Below are 25,676 nucleotides of genomic sequence, written 5' to 3' on the forward strand. Positions count from 1 at the left end.
AGGGGGGGGGCTGGTCGGCTAACTCAGCCTTCCCGCCGGCTGCCACGCGCTACGTCCTCCTGGCGAAACTCCTCACTGTCAGGTGACAAGAAGCGGCTGCCGACTCCACATGTATCGGGAGGAGGCACGCGGGAGTCTGCAGCCCTCCCCGGATCGGCAGAGGGGGTGGAGCAGCGACCAGGACGGCTCGGAAAATGGGGGAATTGGTCAAGTACAATTGGGGAGAGAGAGAGCGAGCTGCTGGGGGGTCAAAGCGTTCACGAGACGAAATAACGGGAGTAACAATTTAAAAAAAATGTTTTGTCTTTCCACACAGATTATGCAACTCGCTTAAATTCCCATATTCATTCTCCACGCCGAGGTTCCTCTCTACGGGCTGAACAGATATTACCAGGTCTCCACACATAACTCTCCCCACGCTGAACGTGATAGATGTTGAATGGTTGAACGTGTCTCACAACAAAAGGTGTCTATATTCAAGACACGTATTCAAGCCCTGAAGGAGCACAGACAAATATTGGATCCTTGAACACAGGTCTATTGTGTGGTGCTAGTGCCTTACCCCACCTGTGCACACATCCTCCATACGGTCATTATAAACATTTGGAAGTCTAACAAATTACTGTCTTAACCAGAAGTCTATCCTGTTTATTGGGAAAAAAGTTTAGGTTTATATTCAGAGAATGCAGTTATGACCACATTCATCTCTGATTTTAATTCTCAACACCAACAATCTGCAAATTTTATGTGGACTTGTCAAGCTTGGCTGTATTTAGCCCAACTGCAGAGAGCACAATTCTCAATATATAATTAAAAAAAAACACCTTTTAGAATTGACTTTCAGATTTAATGGGATAAAATACCTCAGTTTCTTTACTGACATCTAGAAAATGTTATCTCAGCTACAGTTTAGTAAGCTAAACTTGTCAGATTCTTTTTTCCCCCTCAACTTGGCAGACCCAGTGGTAAGCTCTGATAGTGAGACTGAAAATAAAAGTACCCATACGTGAGGGCAACGACAGTTGTTGCTGTTGAATGGACAGGGGTATAAAGAAGTATTTTTTATTCAAATAAACCTCCGCAAAACAGAAATAAGCAATTCATTTGATATATAAGGCAATGAAAGAAATTATGTGAATCAGTTTCACAATTTACACAGAAACCCAAAACACCATTCAAAAAGTTGTCATTTTCTGGCTAGTTGTCCAACACCCTAGCCCCATCCTTGAAACATCAGCAGAAAGTGAGTATTCTAAAGTGCTTTCTCATTCAGTTGTATGCTATTATCACCAAGGCATCATATGTAGGCAACATCATAGCAGGTTTCCTGACTTGAACTTAATGTCATGATGTTTGTGCCATTTTCAGAAACAAATCAGCCTATGAAACCTGTAAAGCATCTGTCTGTTCTATCTAGGCGGTATTTATTAGTCACCAGAAAACTACCCTCCCAACCCTTCAAATTAGTTACAGTGAACAATTTTTACTAAAAACCTCTGTTGATCAAAAATTATGTTCCCTTGCTCTGCAAATGTTCATAACCAAATGGTCATCCAAAAATGTCAGCAGTTGGTTCCTTTCCCATTAGCATAAATCAGCATCTTTCTCCTCCTACGGAGCAGTCAGCTCTTCCCTCTGAGAAAAAAAAAGAAAAAAAAGGGGGGGGGACAGATAAGTCAACAGAAAAGGAAAAAGATGAAGCAACTAATTCAAGTCCAGTACAGATATAAACACACTGCTTAGATGGAATTCACATTTATATGGTCACTGCATCAGTGGACTAGCAATGCAGTCTCTACAAATGTCTACAAAACACAGACACATAACCATACACAATCCATTCCATAGCCCTCTCAGGATAACTCCAAACAACAGCATGCAGAGGGAAACATTTTCATACAGGTAAATGCATGAAGGATGCAGTAAAAAAAATATTCATTCTGGTTTCTTAAAAAAGATGGATGGCTACTAAGAAAACGCAAAGGATGATGAAAAGACCGCAAAAGACCAAAGTGCAAGTTATGAGTCAGACTGCAAAAGTTAAGAGATTATGAGGTTAATGGAGTATGGTATTCCAGGGTCATGGCTTTTATTCAAGTCCATTTGTGAAAGTGGCTGAAACGTTCAAGGTACAAGAGACACATTTGTTACCCAGTTAATATTTAACGATTTGGCGACACCTAGTGATCAACTAAAGCCAACTAGCACGACTGCAACTTGTTTAGCCCCATTTTCTGATGTTTTCCATTGTATATGATTGTATTCCTACTGACCCAAGAAATCAGGACAAACTATCAACAGAAACAGACAAGCAAATCAAAGCTGCTGCTGAATACAAAAGGCAATGCAATAAGCGACACGGTAGGGTGGTGGGACAGATGCAGGAGCAGGTCTGGGTTAGAGAGAAGCAAACCTGGCAACAATGGTTCCCTGGATGAGTCCAACACCTGGTGGAGATGAGGCAAGTTCAGAGTTTCATTATTTCTCCTATTCCCTCTGGCTTTCACACAAATATACTCATATAAAAACATAATAGCCTTCCAACAGCCATACCTTGGGATGCTGAGACAATACTTGATACTGTCTCGAGATGTACTCTAACAAGTGTAAGAAATTAACATCCACCATTGGTAATACATATTTGACTTCAGCTGCTCAGCTTGACTTCTTTGCCAGCCACAAATTGTAGGTCTTTTTCTATTCTTTACCTGGCTGGCGAGATGACTAGTAAAACTTTTTTTTTCTCCATTTTTTGAGCTAAAATTGTTGGTATTGGCCTAGGGAGGTAGAACAGGTTGCCCTCATAATAAATTCGATGCAAAATGAGATTGATCACACAGCTTCTTTGAGGGAGAAAATCTATGCCCCGACAACCACAGCTGATTTTTAAGATATTTTCCAAACCCTACTGAATTCAACAACAAAAACACAACAAAACCAAAAAAAACAAAAAAACAACCCTGCTTGGATTATAGCACAGTAATTGCCCTCCTGGCTCTCTCACCTCATATGTAGTTCCTGCCCAGAATTGCTTAATCTCTCCCCTATAAACAGCCACCAGGCATGAGGTTATCAGGGTGAATGGCACCAGGTAGAGCAGAGCGGGCTGGCCCATTCCTGATAACAGCATCACAGCAAATGTCACTCCCATGCCCAGGAGATATGCTATGGAGAAAGGTACAATGAAGGAGAGAGAGAGACATATACAAACAGACACAAATACAGAGGGAGTGAGACAAAGTCAACCTCAATTTTGCAGCATGCACGCACACACACACACACCCACACACACCCACAGGTAAATCCAGACATGAAATCCATTTCAAGTAAAGAAATTCTGGGGTGAGAATGGGGAAAGAAAACACCTAGTAGACACCTAGCGTTCAGGAGAGGGAATGTCTGCACGATCCACTAAGCATTTCCATCATTATTAATGTAGATGTGTTGTCATAAATAAAGCATTTATCTTAATAATGCATATCATGTAACATTTTTCTGTTTGCATTAGCCTTCACATTCTTTTCATAAACACTTCTGTATAGTCTAAGAGTAATTGCAGAGGTGGTATTGCACATTGAACAATGTAGAGGCAAATAGTATAGCCCGAGTGCATTGGTATTGTATAAGTATATGTAAAGCCAAGAAGAACCCGCACACTGAGATACTACGAGACTAGAGCCATCATTATTTTAAAAAAAAGAAAGAAAAAAAAAAGTTTCCTTACCGACAGGGAATGAGGCAAAATGCATGTGTGGAAATATTTCAGTCCTTAGACTTTCCTCGGTGCAAAAAATGACCATGATGATAATGTTCTACACTGGCCTTTGTTGCACAGAGGAAAAGTCTAAGAACTGAAATGTTTGCACTCCTGCACTGTGCCTCATTCCTTGTGAATTAAGACACGCTTTTGTAGTAAATAATGTTGACTTTCTAGTCTCTCTATATCCCAGTGTATGGGTTATTCCTGGTTTTATATGTATAGTCTAATAAAAAGAACATTATTGAATGGATGGGCATTCTTTTTTCAGTAGCTCTTACAGTGCTACTTCTATGCACTATGCAATTAATGCAAATATTAACATGGGGAGTGACTGCAGATAATGTGTAAACAGTATATCAGTGTAATGTGAATCAACGACTCAGTATTCATGATAATATTAGTAACAGCCAGTTGGTTAGTGCATAATTCAAGTTACTCATATTGTCTAAAAACTCTTTTAGTAGATAAGTCAGAATATTGTAGCTAGACCTGAGCAAGTATCATACATGTTCAGTAGCTGAGCTGCATATTTATAGATCCTCTAAGTAGTATGGCTGTGAGAGAGCTTGTCTACCTATGCAGCTGCTGACGAAGTAGATCTTCTTGGTGCTGTTGATCCATACATCAAACCTGCTGCAGTAGGCCACAAGCAGACCTGTTGGAGTAGTGAGGAAATCAAGTGTAAGGACCATATATGAATGGAACATATATGAATGAAACCTTTTTTTCCCCCCTGACTCGTTATCACTTCCCTTACATTCTGGCATTTTGCAATAATTTTATTATGCTCAACACCTGCTTCAATGGGGCAACAATTGGTGACAGTTGGATAATGCTACATACTCATTTCTGACTGTATTTAGCTTGTATTCAGATGTAATCATTATGTGACTAACAACTTGAGTCTTCATGAAGGTTGGCTCTGTTCTGAATAGACATACACTACCGTTCAAAAGTTTGGGATCACCCAAACAATTTTGTGTTTTCCATGAAAAGTCACACTTATTCACCACCATATGTTGTGAAATGAATAGAAAATAGAGTCAAGACATTGACAAGGTTAGAAATAATGATTTGTATTTGAAATAAGATTTTTTTTACATCAAACTTTGCTTTCGTCAAAGAATCCTCCATTTGCAGCAATTACAGCATTGCAGACCTTTGGCATTCTAGCTGTTAATTTGTTGAGGTAATCTGGAGAAATTGCACCCCACGCTTCCAGAAGCAGCTCCCACAAGTTGGATTGGTTGGATGGGCACTTCTTTGAGCAGATTGAGTTTCTGGAGCATCACATTTGTGGGGTCAATTAAACGCTCAAAATGGCCAGAAAAAGAGAGCTTTCATCTGAAACTCGACAGTCTATTCTTGTTCTTAGAAATGAAGGCTATTCCATGCGAGAAATTGCTAAGAAATTGAAGATTTCCTACACCGGTGTGTACTACTCCCTTCAGAGGACAGCACAAACAGGCTCTAACCAGAGTAGAAAAAGAAGTGGGAGGCCGCGTTGCACAACTGAGCAAGAAGATAAGTACATTAGAGTCTCTAGTTTGAGAAACAGACGCCTCACAGGTCCCCAACTGGCATCTTCATTAAATAGTACCTGTTAGAGCCTGTTTGTGCTGTCCTCTGAAGGGAGTAGTACACACCGGTGTAGGAAATCTTCAATTTCTTAGCAATTTCTCGCATGGAATAGCCTTCATTTCTAAGAACAAGAATAGACTGTCGAGTTTCAGATGAAAGCTCTCTTTTTCTGGCCATTTTGAGCGTTTAATTGACCCCACAAATGTGATGCTCCAGAAACTCAATCTGCTCAAAGAAGTGCCCATCCAACCAATCCAACTTGTGGGAGCTGCTTCTGGAAGCGTGGGGTGCAATTTCTCCAGATTACCTCAACAAATTAACAGCTAGAATGCCAAAGGTCTGCAATGCTGTAATTGCTGCAAATGGAGGATTCTTTGACGAAAGCAAAGTTTGATGTAAAAAAAATCTTATTTCAAATACAAATCATTATTTCTAACCTTGTCAATGTCTTGACTCTATTTTCTATTCATTTCACAACATATGGTGGTGAATAAGTGTGACTTTTCATGGAAAACACGAAATTGTTTGGGTGATCCCAAACTTTTGAACGGTAGTGTACATTCTCTTAATTTATTTTTTTGGTTTAACCTTTTGCTTTTGTTTACACATTTGTTACAGTATATTGTAAATCCTCCTAATCAGTTAATGAAAATCTACATTATGTCACTGTTAGATGCATACACAAGAACTACTGCTGAAAAAAATAATCTGATAGAAATATATCCTGGCATGATCTTTCTTGTACGTGGCATCTACTTGGCGAAGACTAGGCTATAGATTCAAGTGAATATTTAGCCCACCTGGAACGATGATGTCGCCATATCCCAGAATAGAGAACTGCATCCCACACAAGTTCTGAGCCCAGGCTGCGAAACGTGGGACACGCATCACCACTGGCAACTGAGAAGAATGAGAGACAGACCGAAATCACTTTCTCAAGTCCCCCTTCTTAATCAGTGCAGGTGTATTTAAGACAGTTACATATTAAAAACAAGACAGCACAGAAAAGTGAATCAGTTCATCTGAACACAACATTTAGTGGGAGAAACGTTTCATCACTCATCCAAGTGATTTCGTCAGTCTCAAACGACTACAGGTATCCCTCAACCTTATAAACAGCACAGTTGCATAATGACCAAAACCAACTATTGGTTTCATATGCAAACAGGTGTGACCATTAACTAGAGTTACAGTGGCCATGTGTACTATTCACAGAGGATTGGGGAATAGTTGCAATCACAGCATTGTAAGATGGTGACAGCTGTACTCTTAGCCCCCCCCCCCCTTAGTTCAGGGATGGTCGTTCCCTCTTCACATATAGATGGCCTCTTTTGACTCCCCGTTCAAACCAGCGCTCCTCCCTATCAAGGATGTGCACATCCTCATCCTTGAAAGAGTGGCCACTGGCCTGTAGATGGGTGTAGACTGCAGAGTCCTGGCCTGACGTGTTAGCTCTTCTGTGTTGTGCCATCCTCTTGGCCAGCGTCTGTTTGGTTTACCCAATGTACAAGTCACGGCAATCCTCCCGGCACTTAACAGCGTACACTATATTGCTCTGTTTGTGCTGGGGACCCGATCATTGGGGTGGGCCAATTTCTGGTACAGCGTGTTTTGGGGTTTGAAAGCAACTGAGACGCAGTGTTTGGAAAATATGTGGCTCAGCTTTTCTGACACCCCCGCCACATACGGAATCATCACTGGTTTACGCTTAGGCAACTGTTGTCCTTCTCTCTCTTTGATTGACCGGTGCACTGTTTGGGCATCTTCCTGGCTTTAACAAACGCCCAGTTAGGATAACTACACTTAACCGCGGCCTGTTTAATGGGATTTCTCCCCTTCTCTGGCCGCTGTGTCAGTGGGGACATTGTCAGCTCTGTGGTACAGCATCCTGATGACTCCTAGTTTCTGCTCCAGTGGATGATGAGAGTCAGACCTTAAGTTCTGATCAGTATGTGTTGGTTTACGGTAAACATCAACAATCAAATGTCCCCCATCACCAATTGCAATTTCACAGTCTAAGAAGGCTAATCCGTAATTTTTCACATCCTCCCTGGTGAACTTGATGTGGTTGTCCACCAAGTTAATGTGGTCGATGAAATGTGGTACGTCCTGAGATTTAATTTTAATCCAGGTACCGTCCACAAATCTGAACCAATGGCTAGGTGGTGTCCCTGGATAGGACATCAGATCCCTCTTTTCCACTTCCTCCATGTACAAGTTGGCCACTACAGGTGAAACTGGGGAACCCATAGCACACCCATGCTTCTGCCTATAGTACTCCCCCCCCGTATGTGAAATACATGGATACACAGCTTCAGGAGTAGACACACTTGGTCAGTGTTAAGGGTGGTCCTATTGCTAAGGGAGGGGTCATCCTGTAATTTCATACAGACTCCACTGCTTCATCAACAGGAATGCACACGAAGAGAGACGTAACATCATATGAGACCATTGTTTCATCCGCCTCCATAATGATGTCACTCACCTTATCCACAAAATCCAGTGTTCTGAATGTGATGTTCATTACTGCCTACCAACGGGTTAAGTATAGATGCCAGAAAATTAGAGATGTTATAGGTCACTGAGTTAATCATACAAACAATAGGCCATACATCCTGTTTATGTGGGCGAAACGGTGGCGCAGTGGTTAGCGTGGTCGCCTCACAGCAAGAAGGTCCTGGGGTTCGAGCCCCGGGGTAGTCCAACCTTGCTGGGTCATCCCGGGTCATCCTCTGTGTGGAGTTTGCATGTTCCCCCCGTGTCTGCGTGGGTTTCCTCCGGGGGCTCCAGCTTCCTCCCACATAAGACATGTAAGTCAGGCGAATTGGCCATACTAAATTGTCCCTAAGTATGAATGTGTGTGTATGTTGGCCCTGTGATGGCCTGGTGAGGGTGTTTCCCCGCCTGTTGCCCAATGACTGCTGGAATAGGCTCCAGCATCTCCGCGACCCTGAGAGCAGGATAAGCGGTTCAGATAATGGATGGATAGATGGATGGATCCTGTTTATGTATCTTAAGTAAACCATACAGACTGGATGTAGCTTCCCTTGGATATAATCTATGGTATAAAATTCTGTCAATAGCATTGTCCTGTTCTAACAGCTTCAGACAATCTATCACCTTTTTCTTGTAACCACTGCCTGGATCTCGTTTCAGGGGCTCATAAGTATTCATATCACTGAGTAATGTCATAACTTTCTCATGATAGTGTGTCTGGTTTAATGAAACAGTACATCTACCTTTGCCTGCCGGAAGGATGGTGATGTTTTTGTCCTTATTGAGAGTCGTGAGTGCCTTCCTCTCATCGCTACTGATGTTGAACAAAATCTTCGCATTGCTTAGGCAGGCTGAAACTTTCGTCCGCAGTTGCTCCGCTTCTGGGTCCGCTATGTTGTTTTTACGGATCGCTGATTCCGTGGCTGTGATTGGTTCCACTAGTGGGATTTGCCTCGGCATGATAGCAAAATTCAGCCCCTTAGCAAGCATGTCTTTCTTCGCTTGGCTGACGTGTCTGTCGGGCAGATTCTTCACCCAGTTGTCCACATTGTCGGCGTGTGTTTGGCATCTGTCTCTGTCTGCCATTGAGGGCGCCGTCTGTTGTCTGCCAATGTCTCTGGCATGCAGCAAGTAGGTTGAACTTCTTTTGCTGCCTGGTTTTTGACTTTCCATGTTGTGTTAGATGAGCCTTCTACGTGGACTCAGTCACATGTTGGAAAGTGGTATCATCTAGACATAATGTGAGTCTTTGTTGGATCTGCTCCTCTTTAGCTTTCAAAGCGTTGATGGTAAAATTAGTTTGTCTCACCCGTTCGTTTAACAGCTGGCTCTGTGGCTTCTGGAGGCTCTTGTTAGCTCGGTGGCCCTTGACCGAAGATTTCATTTGCAGGCTCTTAGGTGTAATCCCGCTCTGTCTACATCTAAGGCTGAATCTCAGGTAGTTAGTCAAAGAGGCCATCTATGTGAAGAGGGAATGACCATTGACCATCCCTGAACCAGGGGGCTAAGAGTACATCTGGTGCCATCTTACAATGCTGTGATTGAAACTACTCCCCAATCCTCTGTGAATAGTACACATGGCCATTGAAACTCTAGTTAATGGTCACACCTATTTGCATATGAAACCAATCACTGGTTTCAGTCATTATGCAACTGTGCTGTTTATAAGGTTGGGGGATACCTACAGTCAGTTGAGCATGATGAAGTCACTTGGATGAGTGATGAATGTTTCTCCCATTAAACGTTGTGTCCAGATGAATTGATTCACCTTTCTGTGACTTCCTTACCTGGATTATTGAGCATGCATAAAGACTTTTAAGACAGCAATTTTCTTAAATATTAACATGTTATCCTACAGAGAAAAGGGGTCACACTTTTCGTTGAGCTATTTTAAAATGGCCTTGTTAGCATCTTTGATTGCAATCAACTGATACCTCAGTGATGAGGTATTAATTGGTTAGGCAAACAGTACACGTTGATTTTTTTTTTAAGATTTTTTTTTTTTGGCATTTTCTGCGTTTATTAGATAGTGATAGTCGAGAGAGACAGAAAAGGCAGGGGGGAGAGAGGGAATGACATGCAGCAGAGGGCCCGGGTCAGATTCAAACCCAGACCGCTGCGGTAAGGACTCAGCCTTATGTGGTATGCGCTCTATCAGGTGAGCAACTGGGGCGCCCCCGAGTACCAGTTGATTTTAATGAAAAATGCCAAGAATGCTAGCACAAAGTTTGTTTTTTCCCCCTGCAAAACCATGCTATGAGGCTGAAATATGACATGTGCAGTTTGCTGAGGGAAACACAATGTGCAAGAGACCAAAGCAGGCCTGGATACAGGTAGCCATTTCCCATTAGAAATCAAGTTTCCTTTTGAACTTGATTTCATAACTTCATTATGGTCTCAGGATTTAAATCAACTGCTGGTTGAGTCATGCAACACCTATAAGCTGTCCCATGTGACTGTTTTAGATCAGTGTTTCTCAACCCAGTCCTCAAGGACCCCCTGTCCTGCATATTTTCTTTGCAACCCTGAATAGATACCTGCTTGTAGCTATTCAACCAATCAGCAATGAATTTTGTCAGATGTTGCACACCTTGCATAATTAAGTGCTATGAGATGATTGGTCGAGTAAGTACAAGCACGGCTACCTATGCAGGGTTACAATGAAAATCTGCAGGATAGGGGGTCCTTGAGGACTGGGTTGAGAAACATTGTTTTAGATAATATAGAACATTCTAGTTATCAGCGTCCTCCTCCTGATAATCATGTGAAAGTCCAAGCATTTGTGCTGTTTCTCCCATTGAGTCACTTTTGTGAAAGGATCAAGAAAAAGAGTGTTTTAGTGGATGATTTTTATTATAGCTGGGGGGACGTTTGACACTTAAAACGTAGAAAAATTTTCAATTAAACTGTGGGAAAAAATCATATAGACAATAGGGCTGGGCGGTACATCGACTTTTTACGTTATATCGATATATTTTCAAACATGATATAGGATGAGACAATACCATTTATATCGATATAGTTTGATGCTGTGTTAAAATACAGAACCCGTGTCTTAACACTAGAATGACCGGGATTTCGCTCCTACCGAAAACAACAATGGGCAGTCAACATGACCACCGGTCGCCTGTTTTTAAACTCTATATTCTGTCAAGATAAATACCCAGTTGAGATATTAATGCATTACATATGTTAGAGTGTCTGTTAAGAAACTAACTGACACCAAAATTAACATTTTAACAACTTTTAATAATATTTTTAAACGATTTAAAATGTCCACGTTCAACGTCTGTAATACTGCAACACCTCAGGTAGTCACGGTGCGTCTGTAACCAGACATGTTGGCAATAATCAAAAATCAAATTTAGACTATTTCTCTGCACTCGAGAATGCTAGTTTTTTTTCTAGGACAGAGCAACAAACTTCACGAATGAAATTATGCGACCAAAACATGTCATAAATAGTGACATGACATGCACGATCACACGCACATTACGAGCAGCCATTTTTGACCGCTTGTGGTCATTTTAGGTAGATCTATCATAACTTTTTTTTCTTGAGCATTTGATCTAAAACTAATTTTAAATGCAAATATGTGCAATTTTAGGAGCATTCAGGGAGCGGCAGGTCTGTATCTTTTTTCCACAAAGTTATTAAACTTTGAAAATCACGCTGTTTGCATTCTCAGAGATAGGCCTATTTTTATTTAATATAGGCTATTTATTTTAGATAATTTTTTCATTTACATTGATATATTGTGCAGCTATATATTTTAAAACAGGGAAGGAAGCCCTGTCTTTGCATTTTGATCTGTTTTAATAAAAGTGCTTGTGACATCTCACATGTGGTTTTGACTTGCAACTGAAGATTTAGCCCACTTTGTAGAAAATACCGAGATATACATTGTGTATCGCCATTCGGCCTAAAAATACCGAGATATAATTTTTGGTCCATATCACCCAGCCCTAATAGAAAAACACAAAGGTACAAAAAAGAATAAGCGGGGGCGTCCAGGTAGCGTGGCCGTCTATTGCGTTGCCTACCAACACAGGGATCGCCAGTTTGAATCCCCGTGTTACCTTCGGCTTAGGTCGGTTGTCCCTATAGCGGCTGGCGACTCCACATGTATGGGAGGAGGCATGTGATAGTCAGCAGCCGTCCCCAGCTTGGCAGAGGGGGTGGAGCAGCAACCAGGACGGCTTGGAAAATAGGTTAATTGGCTAGATACAATTGGGGGGAAAAAGGGGGGGGAGAAGCCAAAAAAGAAAAAGGAATAAGCATGCTTGAGGACTACACCACTCAATCCTGCCGATTCATTTGTCCCCTCTGTCAGTCAGCGAACCTAATTCAAGTGACTATTCTGTTTTTGATAACCTGTTAAGATAGTTGCCAGGCTAATTTTTACACATTCCCCTTTTTACCATTTCCCCTGTCAACGGAACACAAAATGGTGATATAGAAAGACTTCGTAGTTCTAACAATTTAGATAGCTGATAAAAAAGAAAACACACACTCAATGACCACTTGTAAGGTACCCTTAACAAGTACCAGGTAAGTCCCCCTCTGTCGTTCATAAAAGCCTGAATTCTTTGAGGCATAGATTCTACAAGGTTCTGGAAACCTTTCAAAGGGAACCATGCTGACTTGATATTATCAAACAAAGTACCAGTACATTTTTCAACCACAAATCCATGTGAGGAACCTCCCCTTCTACTTTATCCCAAAGGTGCTCTAATGGGTCAAGATCTGGGGTCTGGGGTGTCCGGGTACTATGGTGGTTTATTCTGTTGCCTACCAACACGGGGATCGCCGGTTCGAATCCCCTTGTTAGCTCCGGCTTGGTTGGGTGTCCCTACAGACACAATCGGCCATGTCTGCGGGTGGGAAGTTGGATGTGGTTATGTGTCCTGGTCGCTGCACTAGCACCTCCTCTGGTTGGTCAGGTCGCCTGTTTGGGGGGAGGGGGAACTGGGGGAATAGCGTGATCCTCCCACGCACTACATCCCCCTCGTGAAACTCCTCACTGTCAGGTGAAAAGAAGCAGCTGGCGATTCCATGTATCAGAGGAAGAATGTAGTAGTCTGCAGCCCTCCCTGGCTTGGCAGAGGGAGTGGAGCAGCAACCGGCACAGCTTTGAAGAGTGGGGTAGTTGGCTAAGTACAATTTGGGAGAAAAAGGGCCCAAAAAAAGATCTGGGGTCTGTGCAGGCTACCGAAGGAAACTTAAGCTATTGCCACGTGGCATTTAAATGATGCTCATTTTGGATTTTAGGGCCCTAATGTGTGCCAAGAAAAAAATCCCCTCACCATTATACCACCACTACCAGCATTTACCTTTGTCACCAGGCAGGATGGATTTATGGATCTGTGACAAATTCCAACCTTTACAATAAAATTTTGTCATAGAAACTAAGATTTGTCAAACTTGGTGATGTTTTTCTACCTTTTAATTATCCAGTTTTAGTGATCACATGCCCATTGTAGCCTCATCTTATTCTTAAATGACAGGAGAACCTGACATGATATTCTGCTGCTGTAGCCCATCTGTTTCAGGTTTGTCAAATTGTGCATTCAGAAATGATGTTCTGCACACCACTGTTTACTCAGTTGTTATTTGCTTACTTTCAAACTTCCTGTTAGTTTGGAAGATTATGGTCATTCTCCTCCAACCCTTTCCTCATTAAGAAGGCACCGTCGCTCACAGAACTGCTACTGACTGGATGTTTTTGTTCATAAAACTATTCTTGGGAAACTCTAAACACTATCAAGTATTTCAAACTCCCATAAGGGCAGCTGTTTAGGACATGCTAGAACCACCGAACCACCACATTTGGCACCAAAGGTCATAACACTTTGAAGGTTGCTTAGATCCCACATCTTGACCATTCACAGCCTCATCAATTGCTGTCTGGGAGAGCTGGCTGTTTAGTTTTAAAGGCAGCAGTACCTAACAAAGTGGCCACTGAGTGTAAGTACATCACACAGCATATATTTTCTAATCTGTATGGATGAGGGATCTGATTTGAGAGACCCAAGTATGACAGATGAACACATCCACTGCATCGACCCCAACCTACCCTTGGATGTAATATAAAAAAATGGAGCGGATTGAGTAAGGAAGTGGGCCTTACTTTCTCAGAGGGCGCCTGGGGTTCGGCAGGGACCTCCACCATGTTACCCTGTGTCTAAGACAGAGCCCACCCAGCCCCAACACAGTTAATCAATCAGTCTATCATTCCCCTCAAGCAAGCAACAACAAATACAAAACAGCAGTCCAGCTCAGCTGGGTTGTTAATAAAGCCAGTGCATGTAAACAAGTTTCAAGAGGAATTCCACCAAAGCTGACATTTAAGTTATTATTTAGCAAAAATAGAGATATTGCTTAGTTCTCACAGGATTTTTTCGCTTTTAAAATATTTTGCCTCAGGGGCTCTTAGGATCAAGAAGAATTAAATCAAATAACATGATCGGACTGAAATGCCTCAGATGGTTAAAGGAAAACTTTATGGACTGAAAAAAGCTGGGTTCATTTACCAGTTAATGTGTCTATAAAAGGTTCCTTTCAACCACCTCAAGCAATACCTTTTACACACATCATTTTTGATCTTAAGAGTTCAGACTCTAACTCAAAACTGAAAGAAGTTAAAAAAAAAAAAAGCTCAGGAAATCTAAGGAGGCTCTAATTGAAAAGTCAATTTCTGTGGAGTTCCACTATCACTATCAGCTAAGTGGCGACTTACTTTCTCTCCAGATGCATCAGGGCCCAAAGCAACCTGCACCATAATGCTCACTCCATTCTGTTGAGGGAGAGGGAAACCATGCTGGGCATTAAAACGCATGTCCTGCACAGCCTATAGAACCATTACACTGTCCTGTTGCCACATCAGTCAAGCAGTCAGGGATAAGGGCACTTACACAGCAGGGATCAATGTATTAATGCATATCTTTTAATCTCTGGTCAACACAATATACAAGAATACCAAAGCAGTCAACATATTTTTACAATCATGTCATTTCTATGCACATTTCCATTACTGTACATCCTTTTGTGTGTCTCTATATGGTGCCTGACAGCAAAATGCTTTTAAACCTTAAGACGACAAATGGGTTTACATTAGCAACAGATAAAATTGTGTAGAGAAATGCATGAAGTGTCCATCCATCCATTATCCAAGCCGCTTTATCCTGCTCTCAGGGTTGCGGGGATGCTGGAGCCTATTCCAGCAGTCACTGGGCGGCAAGCGGGGAGACACCCTGTACAGGCTGCCAGTCAATCACAGGGCCAACACACATACACACACACACACACACACACACGCACACGCACATTCACACCTAGGGACAATTTAGTATGGCCGATTCACCTGACCAACATGTCTTTGGACTGTGGGAAGAAACCGGAGCACCCAGAGAAAACCCACGCAGAAACGGGGAGAACATGCAAACTCCACACAGAGGACGACCCGGGACGACCCCCAAGGTTGGACTACCCCAGGGCTCAAACCCAGGACCTTCTTGCTGTGAGGCGACCGCGCTAATCACTGCACCACCGTGCCGCCTGCATGAAGAGTGATATCTAAAAAAATCCATAGTAGTTGTGTGAAAAACTCATGTAACCTCAGAAGAAAACATATCGCTGATTCTTTGACAAAAGAGGACATCTTATACCTTAGTGAAGAAAGGAGTGATGAAAACGAAGAAGACATCGTACACAAGCAGCAAACTAAGCAGAATCACACAGATCTGTGGGATAAGGGATAAAGACAAATGGTATAGATGGTTAGTCGCTTTAAAAAAGTAGACCACAGTTCTAAAAAAAAAAAATCGATATTAATGCTTTATTGTTACATATTCAAACTACCTGAAGTGCATCTCATCACAAACAGCATCAATTTATCTGGCAAGCATAGAATGGAGATTTGCTCTGGTGACACATGGACAACAAAACCTCTCAAAGAAAAAGGGGACCATGCAATACACTTTATCAGCAGTAGACTGTAAATATTACTTTAAAATTTATTTTTATTTTTTTATTACTTTATTGATCCCCGTGGAGAAACTCTTCCTCTGCATTTAACCTATCCTAGCTGTGTAGCTAGGAGCATTGGGCAGCTGCTGTGCGGCACCCGGGGACCAACTCCAGTTCGTCTTGCCATGCCTCGGTCAGGGGCACAGACAGGAGTATTAACCCTGACATGCATGTCTTTTTGATGGTGGGGGAAACCGAAGCACCCGGAGAAAACCCACGCAGACACGGGGAGAACATGCAAACTCCACACAGAAAGGACCTAGGATGACCCCCAAGGTTGGACAATCCCGGGGTTCGAACCTAGGACCTTCTTGCTGTGAGGCGACAGCGCTAACCACTGCGCCACCATGCCACCCCAAAAAGTAATTCTTGTTTAACATGGGATATATAAAACATATTCAGATACAACTCTAACACATTACACCTGAACCAGTGGGTGTTAGTTAACTGGCCAACACTCTTATCCAGAATGACTTGCAATGAGTAGGCTACAACTAGAATAAGGTCAAATTTCTAGATAAATATCACTGCAAACAATGAATATAAGAATTGTAAAGGTCACGGCAGCAGTACTTCGAAAATAGATATAATCAATATTACAGCTTTCCTAAAGTTTAATTGTTAATGTAGAAGAGTAGTGAGCGAGGAAACTTCTAACACATCTTGTATTAAAATGTTAGTATTTGTTGTCAGATGCCAGGTACCTTGAAATTGGACAGTGAAATGGTCTTCATGAAGTTGAGGCAGAAGGCAATGCCAAGAAGGTCCTGCAAGATCCAGATCCATCTACCAGTACAAAGCTTAAATTAATCTCAGTTTATTAGTGCAACAATTAAAATAAAACTAGTAAAATAAATTTTTATTGGCCTTCGATCAATTTTAGAGTGGCACCTTTGTATGTTGTCAAACTAGTTCATACTCTGGTGTAATGTAGGCCATATTTATTCATTTACAAATACATTCATAGTACCAAATTTTCCTTTGAAGAAGGAATCAAGGCCAGTATAAGGGCATTTCTTAATTTTATAGTTACATACATCATCGTGTAGAATATATTTGTAGTCCAGCTCAAGAAATGATAGTATACGCATTATCAGTAATGACATGTTAACTATGCCTTTATGCATGCTCAAAAAAGTTTGAAAATGAGACAAAGCTAAACGTTGCACACTGAAAACAAAATCTGAAATTGACTTGACAGTGACTATTAATTTTAACTTCTACATAAAATTTGACTTGGCTTTACTGTACTGCTCTGAGTACTGTCGCAGACAAAAAAAATGCCCCTCTCATTCACAGAGTGGTCTTATGACTTGTCTCTTAATGTTAACCAAAAAAGTCTGGAGTTCTTGGCTTCAAACCCTGGACGTGACTGATTCACATTCACAAATTAAGACTAGACTCTCTGAAATCAAGATCATAACAAATGTACATTTATTTTTTTGTTTCGTTTACAAACATCTTCTTCTTCTTTTGGCTTGTTCCCTCTTTTTCAGGGGCTGTCACAGCAGATTTTTTAGTTTCCATCAGTACCATGTGAGGGTACAGCGCCAATGGCGGCCATTGTTAACACAGGCCTCATCCGATCCAGTATGGTCTTGTCAATCCGCAGAACGATTTGGCAAAATTTTACATCAGATGCCCTTCCTGACACAACCACTAACCCTATAGATGCACAGATAAAGCACTGGATGCCATCCCAGTATTCATGGACTAAGACCCATGCCTGTCACCTGAAAACATAGCCAGCATTTATTTTGGGAGGCTGCAAATATATGCAATTGTACAAGGGACACTGAAATCTGTATTACTAAATATATCCCAGAATGAACCTCCCTCATTGTTAAGTTTTCAGTTGGCTACCCAATTGTTTCATATTTAACAAACAGACATGAAGACCACCAGTCGATAAGTCTGTATTGCATGTCGCAATGGTGGCAGCACTGCTGGTGGAGTCAGTATTTTCAAAACACTCCAGACATTATTTTTTTCTGGACTGGATTGGGCAGTCCATTCATTTTTAGCATTTTTATCCTTTGTTTAAACAGTGGGAAAGTAAAGATGAAGGCAGTGTAGGACAGACTCAGTAGAGTAGGCTCTGACTGGGTTAAATCCTAGGCCTGAGGGAGCCAACATGGGTCCAGAGTCAAAAGACCTACCCACCTGACTATTCCTGGCCATAATTTAGACAGTCTAAACCAAGAACCACTTCCTGCTCTACCAGTCAAAACACTCCCATGGACTTTACCTTGTTGACCCGTTAGTCAGTATGAATCAAACAGAAAGACAATGGCAGCGTATGCGTGTATGTGTGCGTTTGTCCAGACATTACCCATCTTCATTCCTATAGACCCCCCAGATCACAGCTATGCTGATGCACACCGCAGCCAATATAAGAGACCTCACAGAGAAGCTCCAATTCCGAATAGAGAAACTGGGGAAAGAACACACACGCACGCACGCACGCACGCACGCACGCACGCACGCACGCACGCACGCACGCACGCACGCACGCACACACACACACACACACACACACACACACACACACACACACACACACACACACACACCTAAGGTTTACCTTCCACAGTGTGGTTCAGACATTAAACAGGAAGCTGGGGTTACAAAACACCAGTTCATAAAAAAAAAAAAAATACAGTCACATCTTCCACATCTCTCCATGTAACCACAATGGATGTCTTGTGTGGCTATGAAAAAAAAAATCCAGCTATTTATGGAGTGACTTAGGAAAAGGTACCACTGTGTGTCAGCAGAGCTGACAAGTATTTGTTATGTTTATTAGCTTTTGGTTGTTTTGTTTTTCTAATTAGACATCTACACAGGAATTATACTTCACAAAAATACAATATTGACATTTTCCAAATTTGTTTGTCAAATCTTACAGAGAGATAAAAACTTTTTGTTGGGAACATTTTGTGTCTCAGAAATTATTTAATTTGTATTTAATATAGTTGTTACTGAGCAACATGTATTTTATCTTCTATGTACTATTTTACCTCTTTATATACCCCATCAGTAGTTAGGAAGATGGATTTGTGTGTGCGATTCTGACGGACTCATACCTCATAGTGCCGCAGCCTATCTTGTCCAACACTGCGTCTAGACAGCTGAACAGTGCTGTGGCAGACGCCAGGCAGAATATGGCAATGATGACGTAAACTGGAGATGTGGGTGGGGTGGGGGTGACATAAAATCGCATTAAAAAAAGAAAGAAAGAAAAAAAAGACATAGGAAATTCCATTTGCAGAACAGAGACCAGGTTTTGGTTCCACTCACCAAGAATATTGTAGAAGAAGTACATAAGGACCAGCATCCCACACATCAGGGCTACAAAGATGACCACTTTGAGAGGAGAGTAAAGGGACAGATCTCCACTATCTGCTTTGGGTTCTCCCTTCCCTCCACCAGCTGCAATATTGCTCAAGCGCTCTCTGCAAGACACAAGGAACACTTAAATGGATTCGCCTTTTGGCTTGTTTTATGTCTGGTGTTTGTTAAAACGACCACAAGATCTCCGTCACTGAATTAAGAATGCTGATGTGTTTCTCACAGGTTCAGAGAGGATATCTGTGAGCTAAGCTGTGCAGTCAATGTGTAGGTTATTGTGTAAGATGTAGTAGATTTCCACCTATAAATGCATGTATGGCAAATGAATGAATTAACATTTGTGGCAGAGTGGGGTGTGGATAGCTGCTCTGGACAGATTAAACTGCATCTGCACCCACACAAAAGACGTACCAGAGAAAGGAGGAGAGTGAGATATAGACACAATACTGCACCCCCCTCTCCCCAATGAAAAGACTTTGTAGGACGTCTTTGTGTTTTAATCAAGCATTTTTATCATCAAGCATGTTGAGCCCTTCATGCCATCGAGTGGCTTTGTGCTGGAGAACCCCCAGTAGTGGCATGGGTTTGCTATGAATCACTAACAGAATGCAAAAGGTTTTGCATCCTTTTGTGAACTCATTCATATAATATATCAAGTCCTAGTACAATTTTACATATGCATTTAAGAGTGGAACTTAGTTTGGAGCTCATTAGCATCCATCTCTGTGTCGTCTTTATTTGACTAGATAAGGAGACAAAAGGCACACGTGTGTCCTAATGGCAAGACTGTCCTGAAACCCAAAGGTCAATGCTTTCCATTTCTGTACACTAACTGCAATGTGTCCTTATTCCAAGACACCTAGCCCCAACAGATTCACTTACTCCAAGATGCTCTGGATAAGAGTGTCGGCTAAATAGAAAACTGAGAAGTCTAAGACACAAAAACAGTATTTACAAAGAAAAGTTAAAAGTACAGTCTGCAACTAATGCACAGTGGCTGCTCATCTCACTTCTGCCGTTGTTTTAGTTAGTCTTTGTAAACGTAATTTACTTTATTACTTGCAAATGAGAAAAAAATCCAATGCCGCATCACTAGGCATGTTTCCATCCAACTGTCAAGTGAATTCTAAGCAAACTTTTCTAAAGTTGCAAAAAATAAAATGAGCATTAGTTGCATTTCCATCAGATCTATTTAAGCAAATAAAACACTAAACCTAGTTTTAAATGTCCTATGTCATGTGCCCATACTTCAACAACCACATCAAAGATAGACCAGTTAAGATGGAGGAAAAAGAAAAGCTGATCATATGATTAAAATCTATTCGAATTTCAATTCAAATTTATTTTTCAATTTGGCAAATGAGTTTCCATCGGCCATTTAGTGCATGCATAACATTTTTATTGAAAAAAGCAAAAACCACCTCAAGCAAGCATAAAAACCTTTTTGCAATTTTGGGATATTTTTTTTAAATTTTGTTGTTTAAATTCAGTATTTTCCTTGATCAAAAAGTTAAATTTCACATAAACTAGCTTGATGGAGACCCCACTACTTTCAATTTCTTTTCAGGCTTTCTGTTGTCTCCATTTCTCAAACAAATACACCCAATGGCGAGATGTGTCATGTTTCTTATCAGGTGCGCGCTCATGTTGCTGCAGCCCTCCACATAGCCAGAGTGGTGCATGCCGTTACGGATGGTACCTTTAAAGAAAGTGCTTTAGAATATGTGCAACCGTTATGTTTCACCTCTCACAAGCCCCACTCCAGTACCCTCCCAAGGCAACAGTGGAAATAGAAATCAGCAGCATGACTGCAATGCTTGGATCAATTTTGGTTTGTGGTGGAGCATACAGTTTCACTTCCATCCTTTCACCAAACACCTGAGGAAAAAGAAAACATGATGGACAATCAACAGGTTGTGTTGTAGTGAGCAAAGAAAAACGGTTTAAAAAAAAAGCATTATCTTGGCCATTTTGTTAATTTGAGTATATCGACACAAATTTGTAATTTTCCAAATGCCAACTGTAGGGGAAGCTGCACAGCACCCCTAACATATGTATTTCTTCCAGAAGCTCAGTGCATGCCCCAGAAGCAGTTAGAAAGAAGAAAGCAAGCCACTTTATTTTGTCATTGTATTCTTACAATGAATTTGTTCTCTGCATTTAATCCATCCTATTGTATAGGAACAGTGGGCAGCTGCAGCACCTGGGGACCAACTCCAGTTTTTCTTTCCATTGCCTTGCTCAGGGGCACAGGCAGGAGTATTAACCCTAACATGCATATCTTTTTGACGGTGGGAGGAAACCAGAGCAACCGGAGGAAACCCACACAGACACAGGGAGAACATGCAAACTCCACACAGAAAGGACCTGGGACGGCCTGGGGTTCAAATCCAGGACCTTCTTGCTGTGAGGCAAGAAGTGGTTAGCAACAGTGCTAACCACTGGGCCACCGATCTGCCAAGGCATCATGCCAGCTCAGTGGCACTTATGGTGTCAAAAATGTCTGTTCCATATAGTATTTAATGAATACAATCAAGCAAAGTGTCTCACAGTAAAGTGAGTACATTGACTTCTGCTGAGGATGTCTAACTAACTAACTAACTAACTAACTAACTAACTAACTAACTAATTAACTAACTAACTCTGTCAGAGTCATAAAGCCTATGCACACAGTAAAGTGGTAGTTGCAAAAGAGGTTACTGACCTTTTGTGCATCAAGGAAGTCTCTATATCTCATGAGAGCCAGAGGAATGTAGACCTTTGCATACTCTGACTCATTGGCTGATGGAGTAATCTTAAGAAAACAGGTGCCAGAAAGAAGAACTATGTTAGAATTGAATGCATTGCATATTTCAATCTATGTGTAGAATTTTTAAGTGATTGTATTATTCTTGAATATCTTATCACACATATGCTCTTCTGTAGAAAAATTAGACAACTGCAATGAAAACTGGTTTATTCTGCGTTTAGTTTCCACTCTGTATCCTTGGGCTCAAAACCCGGTGAATGGTGTCCTCTTTGTTACATCAAATTCTGGGACCCATCAGATTACATGACCCTGCCCTTAAAATGGGTTATTTTGGCCGCCCCCCCAGATGGTAAACCTTCAATTAACCATACCAAACCCACGTCTAAAATTAATCATCTCTAACTTAATGCCTAAACTTAACCTTATCTAACTGCCACATCCTGGCTAAAATAGTGCATTTTAAAACCAGGGTTTCAGATTTTGGTGTGAACACCTGTTAACTGCTTTATGGCAGAAAGTGTTAAGTCCAGTAAGCCAACAGATGTATGTCTTCGTTCCTTGCTTTCGTTGAAGCTATGTGAGGATCGCAGAAACCTCCAATGAGAAAAAAGGAAGAAACCTATCACAGGAGGCTAACGGGGTAAAGGAGGACAGTGATGGGCACAATCGAAAATGAGAGTAAATCTCGGCTGGATGTTCACTCGTTAGCGAGAGCAACGAGAGCCGAAGGGGTTCAAGACTTATATGTGGAGCTGGCTTTTTCTCCTGAACCTGAGTGAAATACTGATGAGGATATCAAACTGTGTTACTGAAGCCTGGTAAAAAAAAATTTCTGGACCAGTGCTGCCCATGTCTGTGGTTGTGTGCGAGTGCTTCCAAAGTGAAAACTAAATGCAGAGTAAAGCAACTTTCACCGTGAGTCTCACTTTTCTACAGACAAATATATGTGTAATTACAAGAGATTTGAGGATGATACAATCGCAAACATTCTACACATAGCACCTTTACAGTCTCTTGTATGATAGATCATTTCTATAAAAACACATGGACTGCCAAGGGGTGCAGAAGTTTAATTACACACAACTGCACACTACTGTGACTACTCATGGTATGTTCTACAGTTATATTTTCTTCTAATGCCAAGGGGCAGCAGACAGCAGAACACATTAAATCTGACATCTTAAAACCTCATTACAAAAACAAAAGGTTTAGATATAGGCTTATGAAGGAAGTCCATAGTGTCGTATCCATTTTTTCATGTTTATATATGCGTATCTTCAATGTTATATCAACGCATACTTTTAACAATTCCATTCTTGTGTGTGTGCAGAAAAATTAAATGGCATTTAAAATGAAAGCTCATTGTACCTGAATCTTCAAACATAAAAAAACACGTGGTTTTCTCATCTTTTCACGCAGAATTAATTGACACAATAAAGGTAAACATCAATGCCCTACCAAAGAAGTGTTGCTGGCAATGAGCAGAGCCTTGGCTCCAAGGCCCTGAGCAACCAACACTTTCTGGCTGAAGTCACATTCGCCCCTCATCACTACCGGCACCTTGCCCTGAACTGCATCTGGTTTGACCCCTGAGGGGTCACACAGCACAGTGGATGTCAGATTCACCAGTGGATACGGCTCCTGTAGGAGTACAACACCTCGATATGTTAAAATGCACTGACTGACACTGAATAAAAACCAAAAACTGGAATGGTTGGTAGGTTTCCTTGCTCAAAACTATAGTGAACAAACAGGATATGACAAATTTTGAGTAACTACTAACATAAGATGGGTATTCTCTCAGGAAGTACATCAGTAATCCCCTTTAAAATATTACAAGCTCTGTATTGATCATCTGGCTTTAGGCGGTGATAAGTGTGGGAAATAACAACCAGCCAAATGCTGGTAAATTTTCTCTGTGGGTGGCAACGACGTCCAGTTCCACTGTTTATATAGCAGTTCTTTTCAATTCTAAAAACCACAAAAATGTAGTAATATGAGTAATATGAGCTGGTGATAACTTTGGATAAGTTGGTCACCGAAGCTGAAAGGCAAAAGAGTAGAGTTCTTTACTCAAACACTGATCAGTTACTTTAATCAACTGTGAAGGCTTAGCTCAAGGCTTCATTGAAAACTTACGGCATTCTCAAGAGTTTGCGAGAGGGACGTCCAACTCTGACTGTAAACAAGGCAGTACTCCTTGTTTGCAGTTCCATTGTCTATGTGGAGGATAGCCTCTTGGCAGTCTATCTACACAAACAAAAGCAGGGGGGAAAGCGTATTTTAACTGGGAACAACATGACATGACATGACATGACATGAGAAGAGCAAGCCCAATAAGAGAGGAGGAAGCGTCAGGCTGTACTTGTAAAGTAAGTTAGCCAGCAACAGCTGACGCGCCGTGACCAAGTCCAGTTGGTGGGGATTTGTTTTTACTGTATTTTCACAAATCCGCAGCTGTGTGCTGCTGGAGATAAAGCTCGCGGGTTATCCGGTAAAGTAGTAAAGGGTTTAGTCACATCCCCTCACCCAACTGACTGCGTTCCGCTCGTCCATCGATACGTCTCGTCCCCTTTCTATTTCTTCGTTTTTCACTATAACGGCTAGAATATGAATTAAGCTAGGTAGGTAAAGACTGGTTTGCCGTGTCGTTATAACGGTGGCGTTATAACAAGCAAGGCGATGGAGAGGAGGATATGTTTGTCGGGTTTCCGCTCTCGTTATCAGGCCTACCCATAGCGAACGTCAACTTGGTTGTACTTATTTTCTCCCAATTAGCCAACTTACCTGCGACGTCCAGAGGACCACCGATAAAATAACGATCCCGACGGCTTTTGGCATACTGGTAACATTCGCTTTTCCACAAATTCGCGCAGCACCCGCATTAATGGACTTGTATAAAACACGCAATACTTCCCAGCTCGCCTCGTTGGTTATGTTACTCGTCGTATTGGCGTCATTGTTGTTCCGCTTACTAGCGGCTGCTGGGCCACTTCCTGTTTGAGCTCATGACACATGACACGGTAACCCAGTCGTTTCTATTTCAGTCCATCAGAATCGGGGTCATCACAAACCCGAGTTACACTATGTGTATTAATATTATGAGATATTTATCTATCTCTCTGTGTGTGTGTTTGTTAATATTATGGGATATCCATCTGTGTGTGTGTGTGTGTGTGTGTGTGTGTGTGTGTGTGTGTGTGTGTGTGTGTGTGTGTGTGTGTGTGTGTGTGTGTGTGTGATTTTGCTTCTTGGCACACATAGCAGAGAATATGGCTTTCTAGCTGGCAACTACTAAAGGCACTTGCATAGTCAATATTGATGAATAAGTCAAAGAAATCTATTGAGATTACTTGACATTTTCAGATAATGCTAACCGAGAATAGTGTCTATGCCGGTTCATTTTGTGATAAGCCAATGTGGTATGGCTGACGTGACAAGAAACTGCTTAGATGACTCAGTAGCAATGCTTGGAGACAAGTGATCGAGGTTAAGCTCTTCCAGTTAGTGTTCTCGTTTCAATATGTTTAAATGTAGACGATTCCAGCGATATACTTGAACTGGCGTGAGCTCCTGAACCGGAATTTTCCTTGTCTTGTGCTTCTGCATGGTTAGGAGGTACAGACGAATGAAGCTGACCCACAGTTGATCAACTGTAAATTGGCAATGGTGCCACCTACATTTGGTGAGGGGTTATGGTGCATAGACAAC

General features: G+C 41.6%; 1 protein-coding gene across 3 annotated transcripts; it reads right to left on the reverse strand.

Annotated features, from left to right (window-relative positions):
* Positions 1-1,048: 1,048 nt before the first annotated feature.
* Positions 1,049-24,932, reverse strand: zgc:123258 (uncharacterized protein LOC641502 homolog). 3 transcript variants are annotated; one of them, XM_056278225.1, is made up of 17 exons: positions 24,753-24,932; positions 24,105-24,215; positions 23,424-23,606; positions 21,921-22,010; positions 20,961-21,094; positions 19,166-19,320; positions 18,952-19,048; positions 18,198-18,299; positions 16,570-16,651; positions 15,505-15,579; positions 14,577-14,633; positions 13,968-14,021; positions 6,142-6,241; positions 4,335-4,415; positions 3,005-3,165; positions 2,414-2,447; positions 1,049-1,635 (listed from the first exon to the last, which is right to left on the reverse strand). In XM_056278225.1, the coding sequence occupies exons 1-17, from the start codon at positions 24,804-24,806 to the stop codon at positions 1,595-1,597; spliced, it is 1,611 nt and encodes a 536-aa protein (XP_056134200.1). In that variant the 5' UTR covers positions 24,807-24,932; the 3' UTR covers positions 1,049-1,594. The 3 variants fall into 3 exon arrangements, with proteins under 3 accessions (XP_056134200.1, XP_056134202.1, XP_056134201.1); XM_056278227.1 differs by lacking the exon at positions 13,968-14,021; XM_056278226.1 differs by lacking the exon at positions 2,414-2,447.
* Positions 24,933-25,676: the final 744 nt, after the last annotated feature.

Source organism: Lampris incognitus, chromosome 4, assembly GCF_029633865.1.
Source record: "Lampris incognitus isolate fLamInc1 chromosome 4, fLamInc1.hap2, whole genome shotgun sequence".
In the NCBI taxonomy this organism is placed as follows: Eukaryota; Metazoa; Chordata; class Actinopteri; order Lampriformes; family Lampridae; genus Lampris; species Lampris incognitus.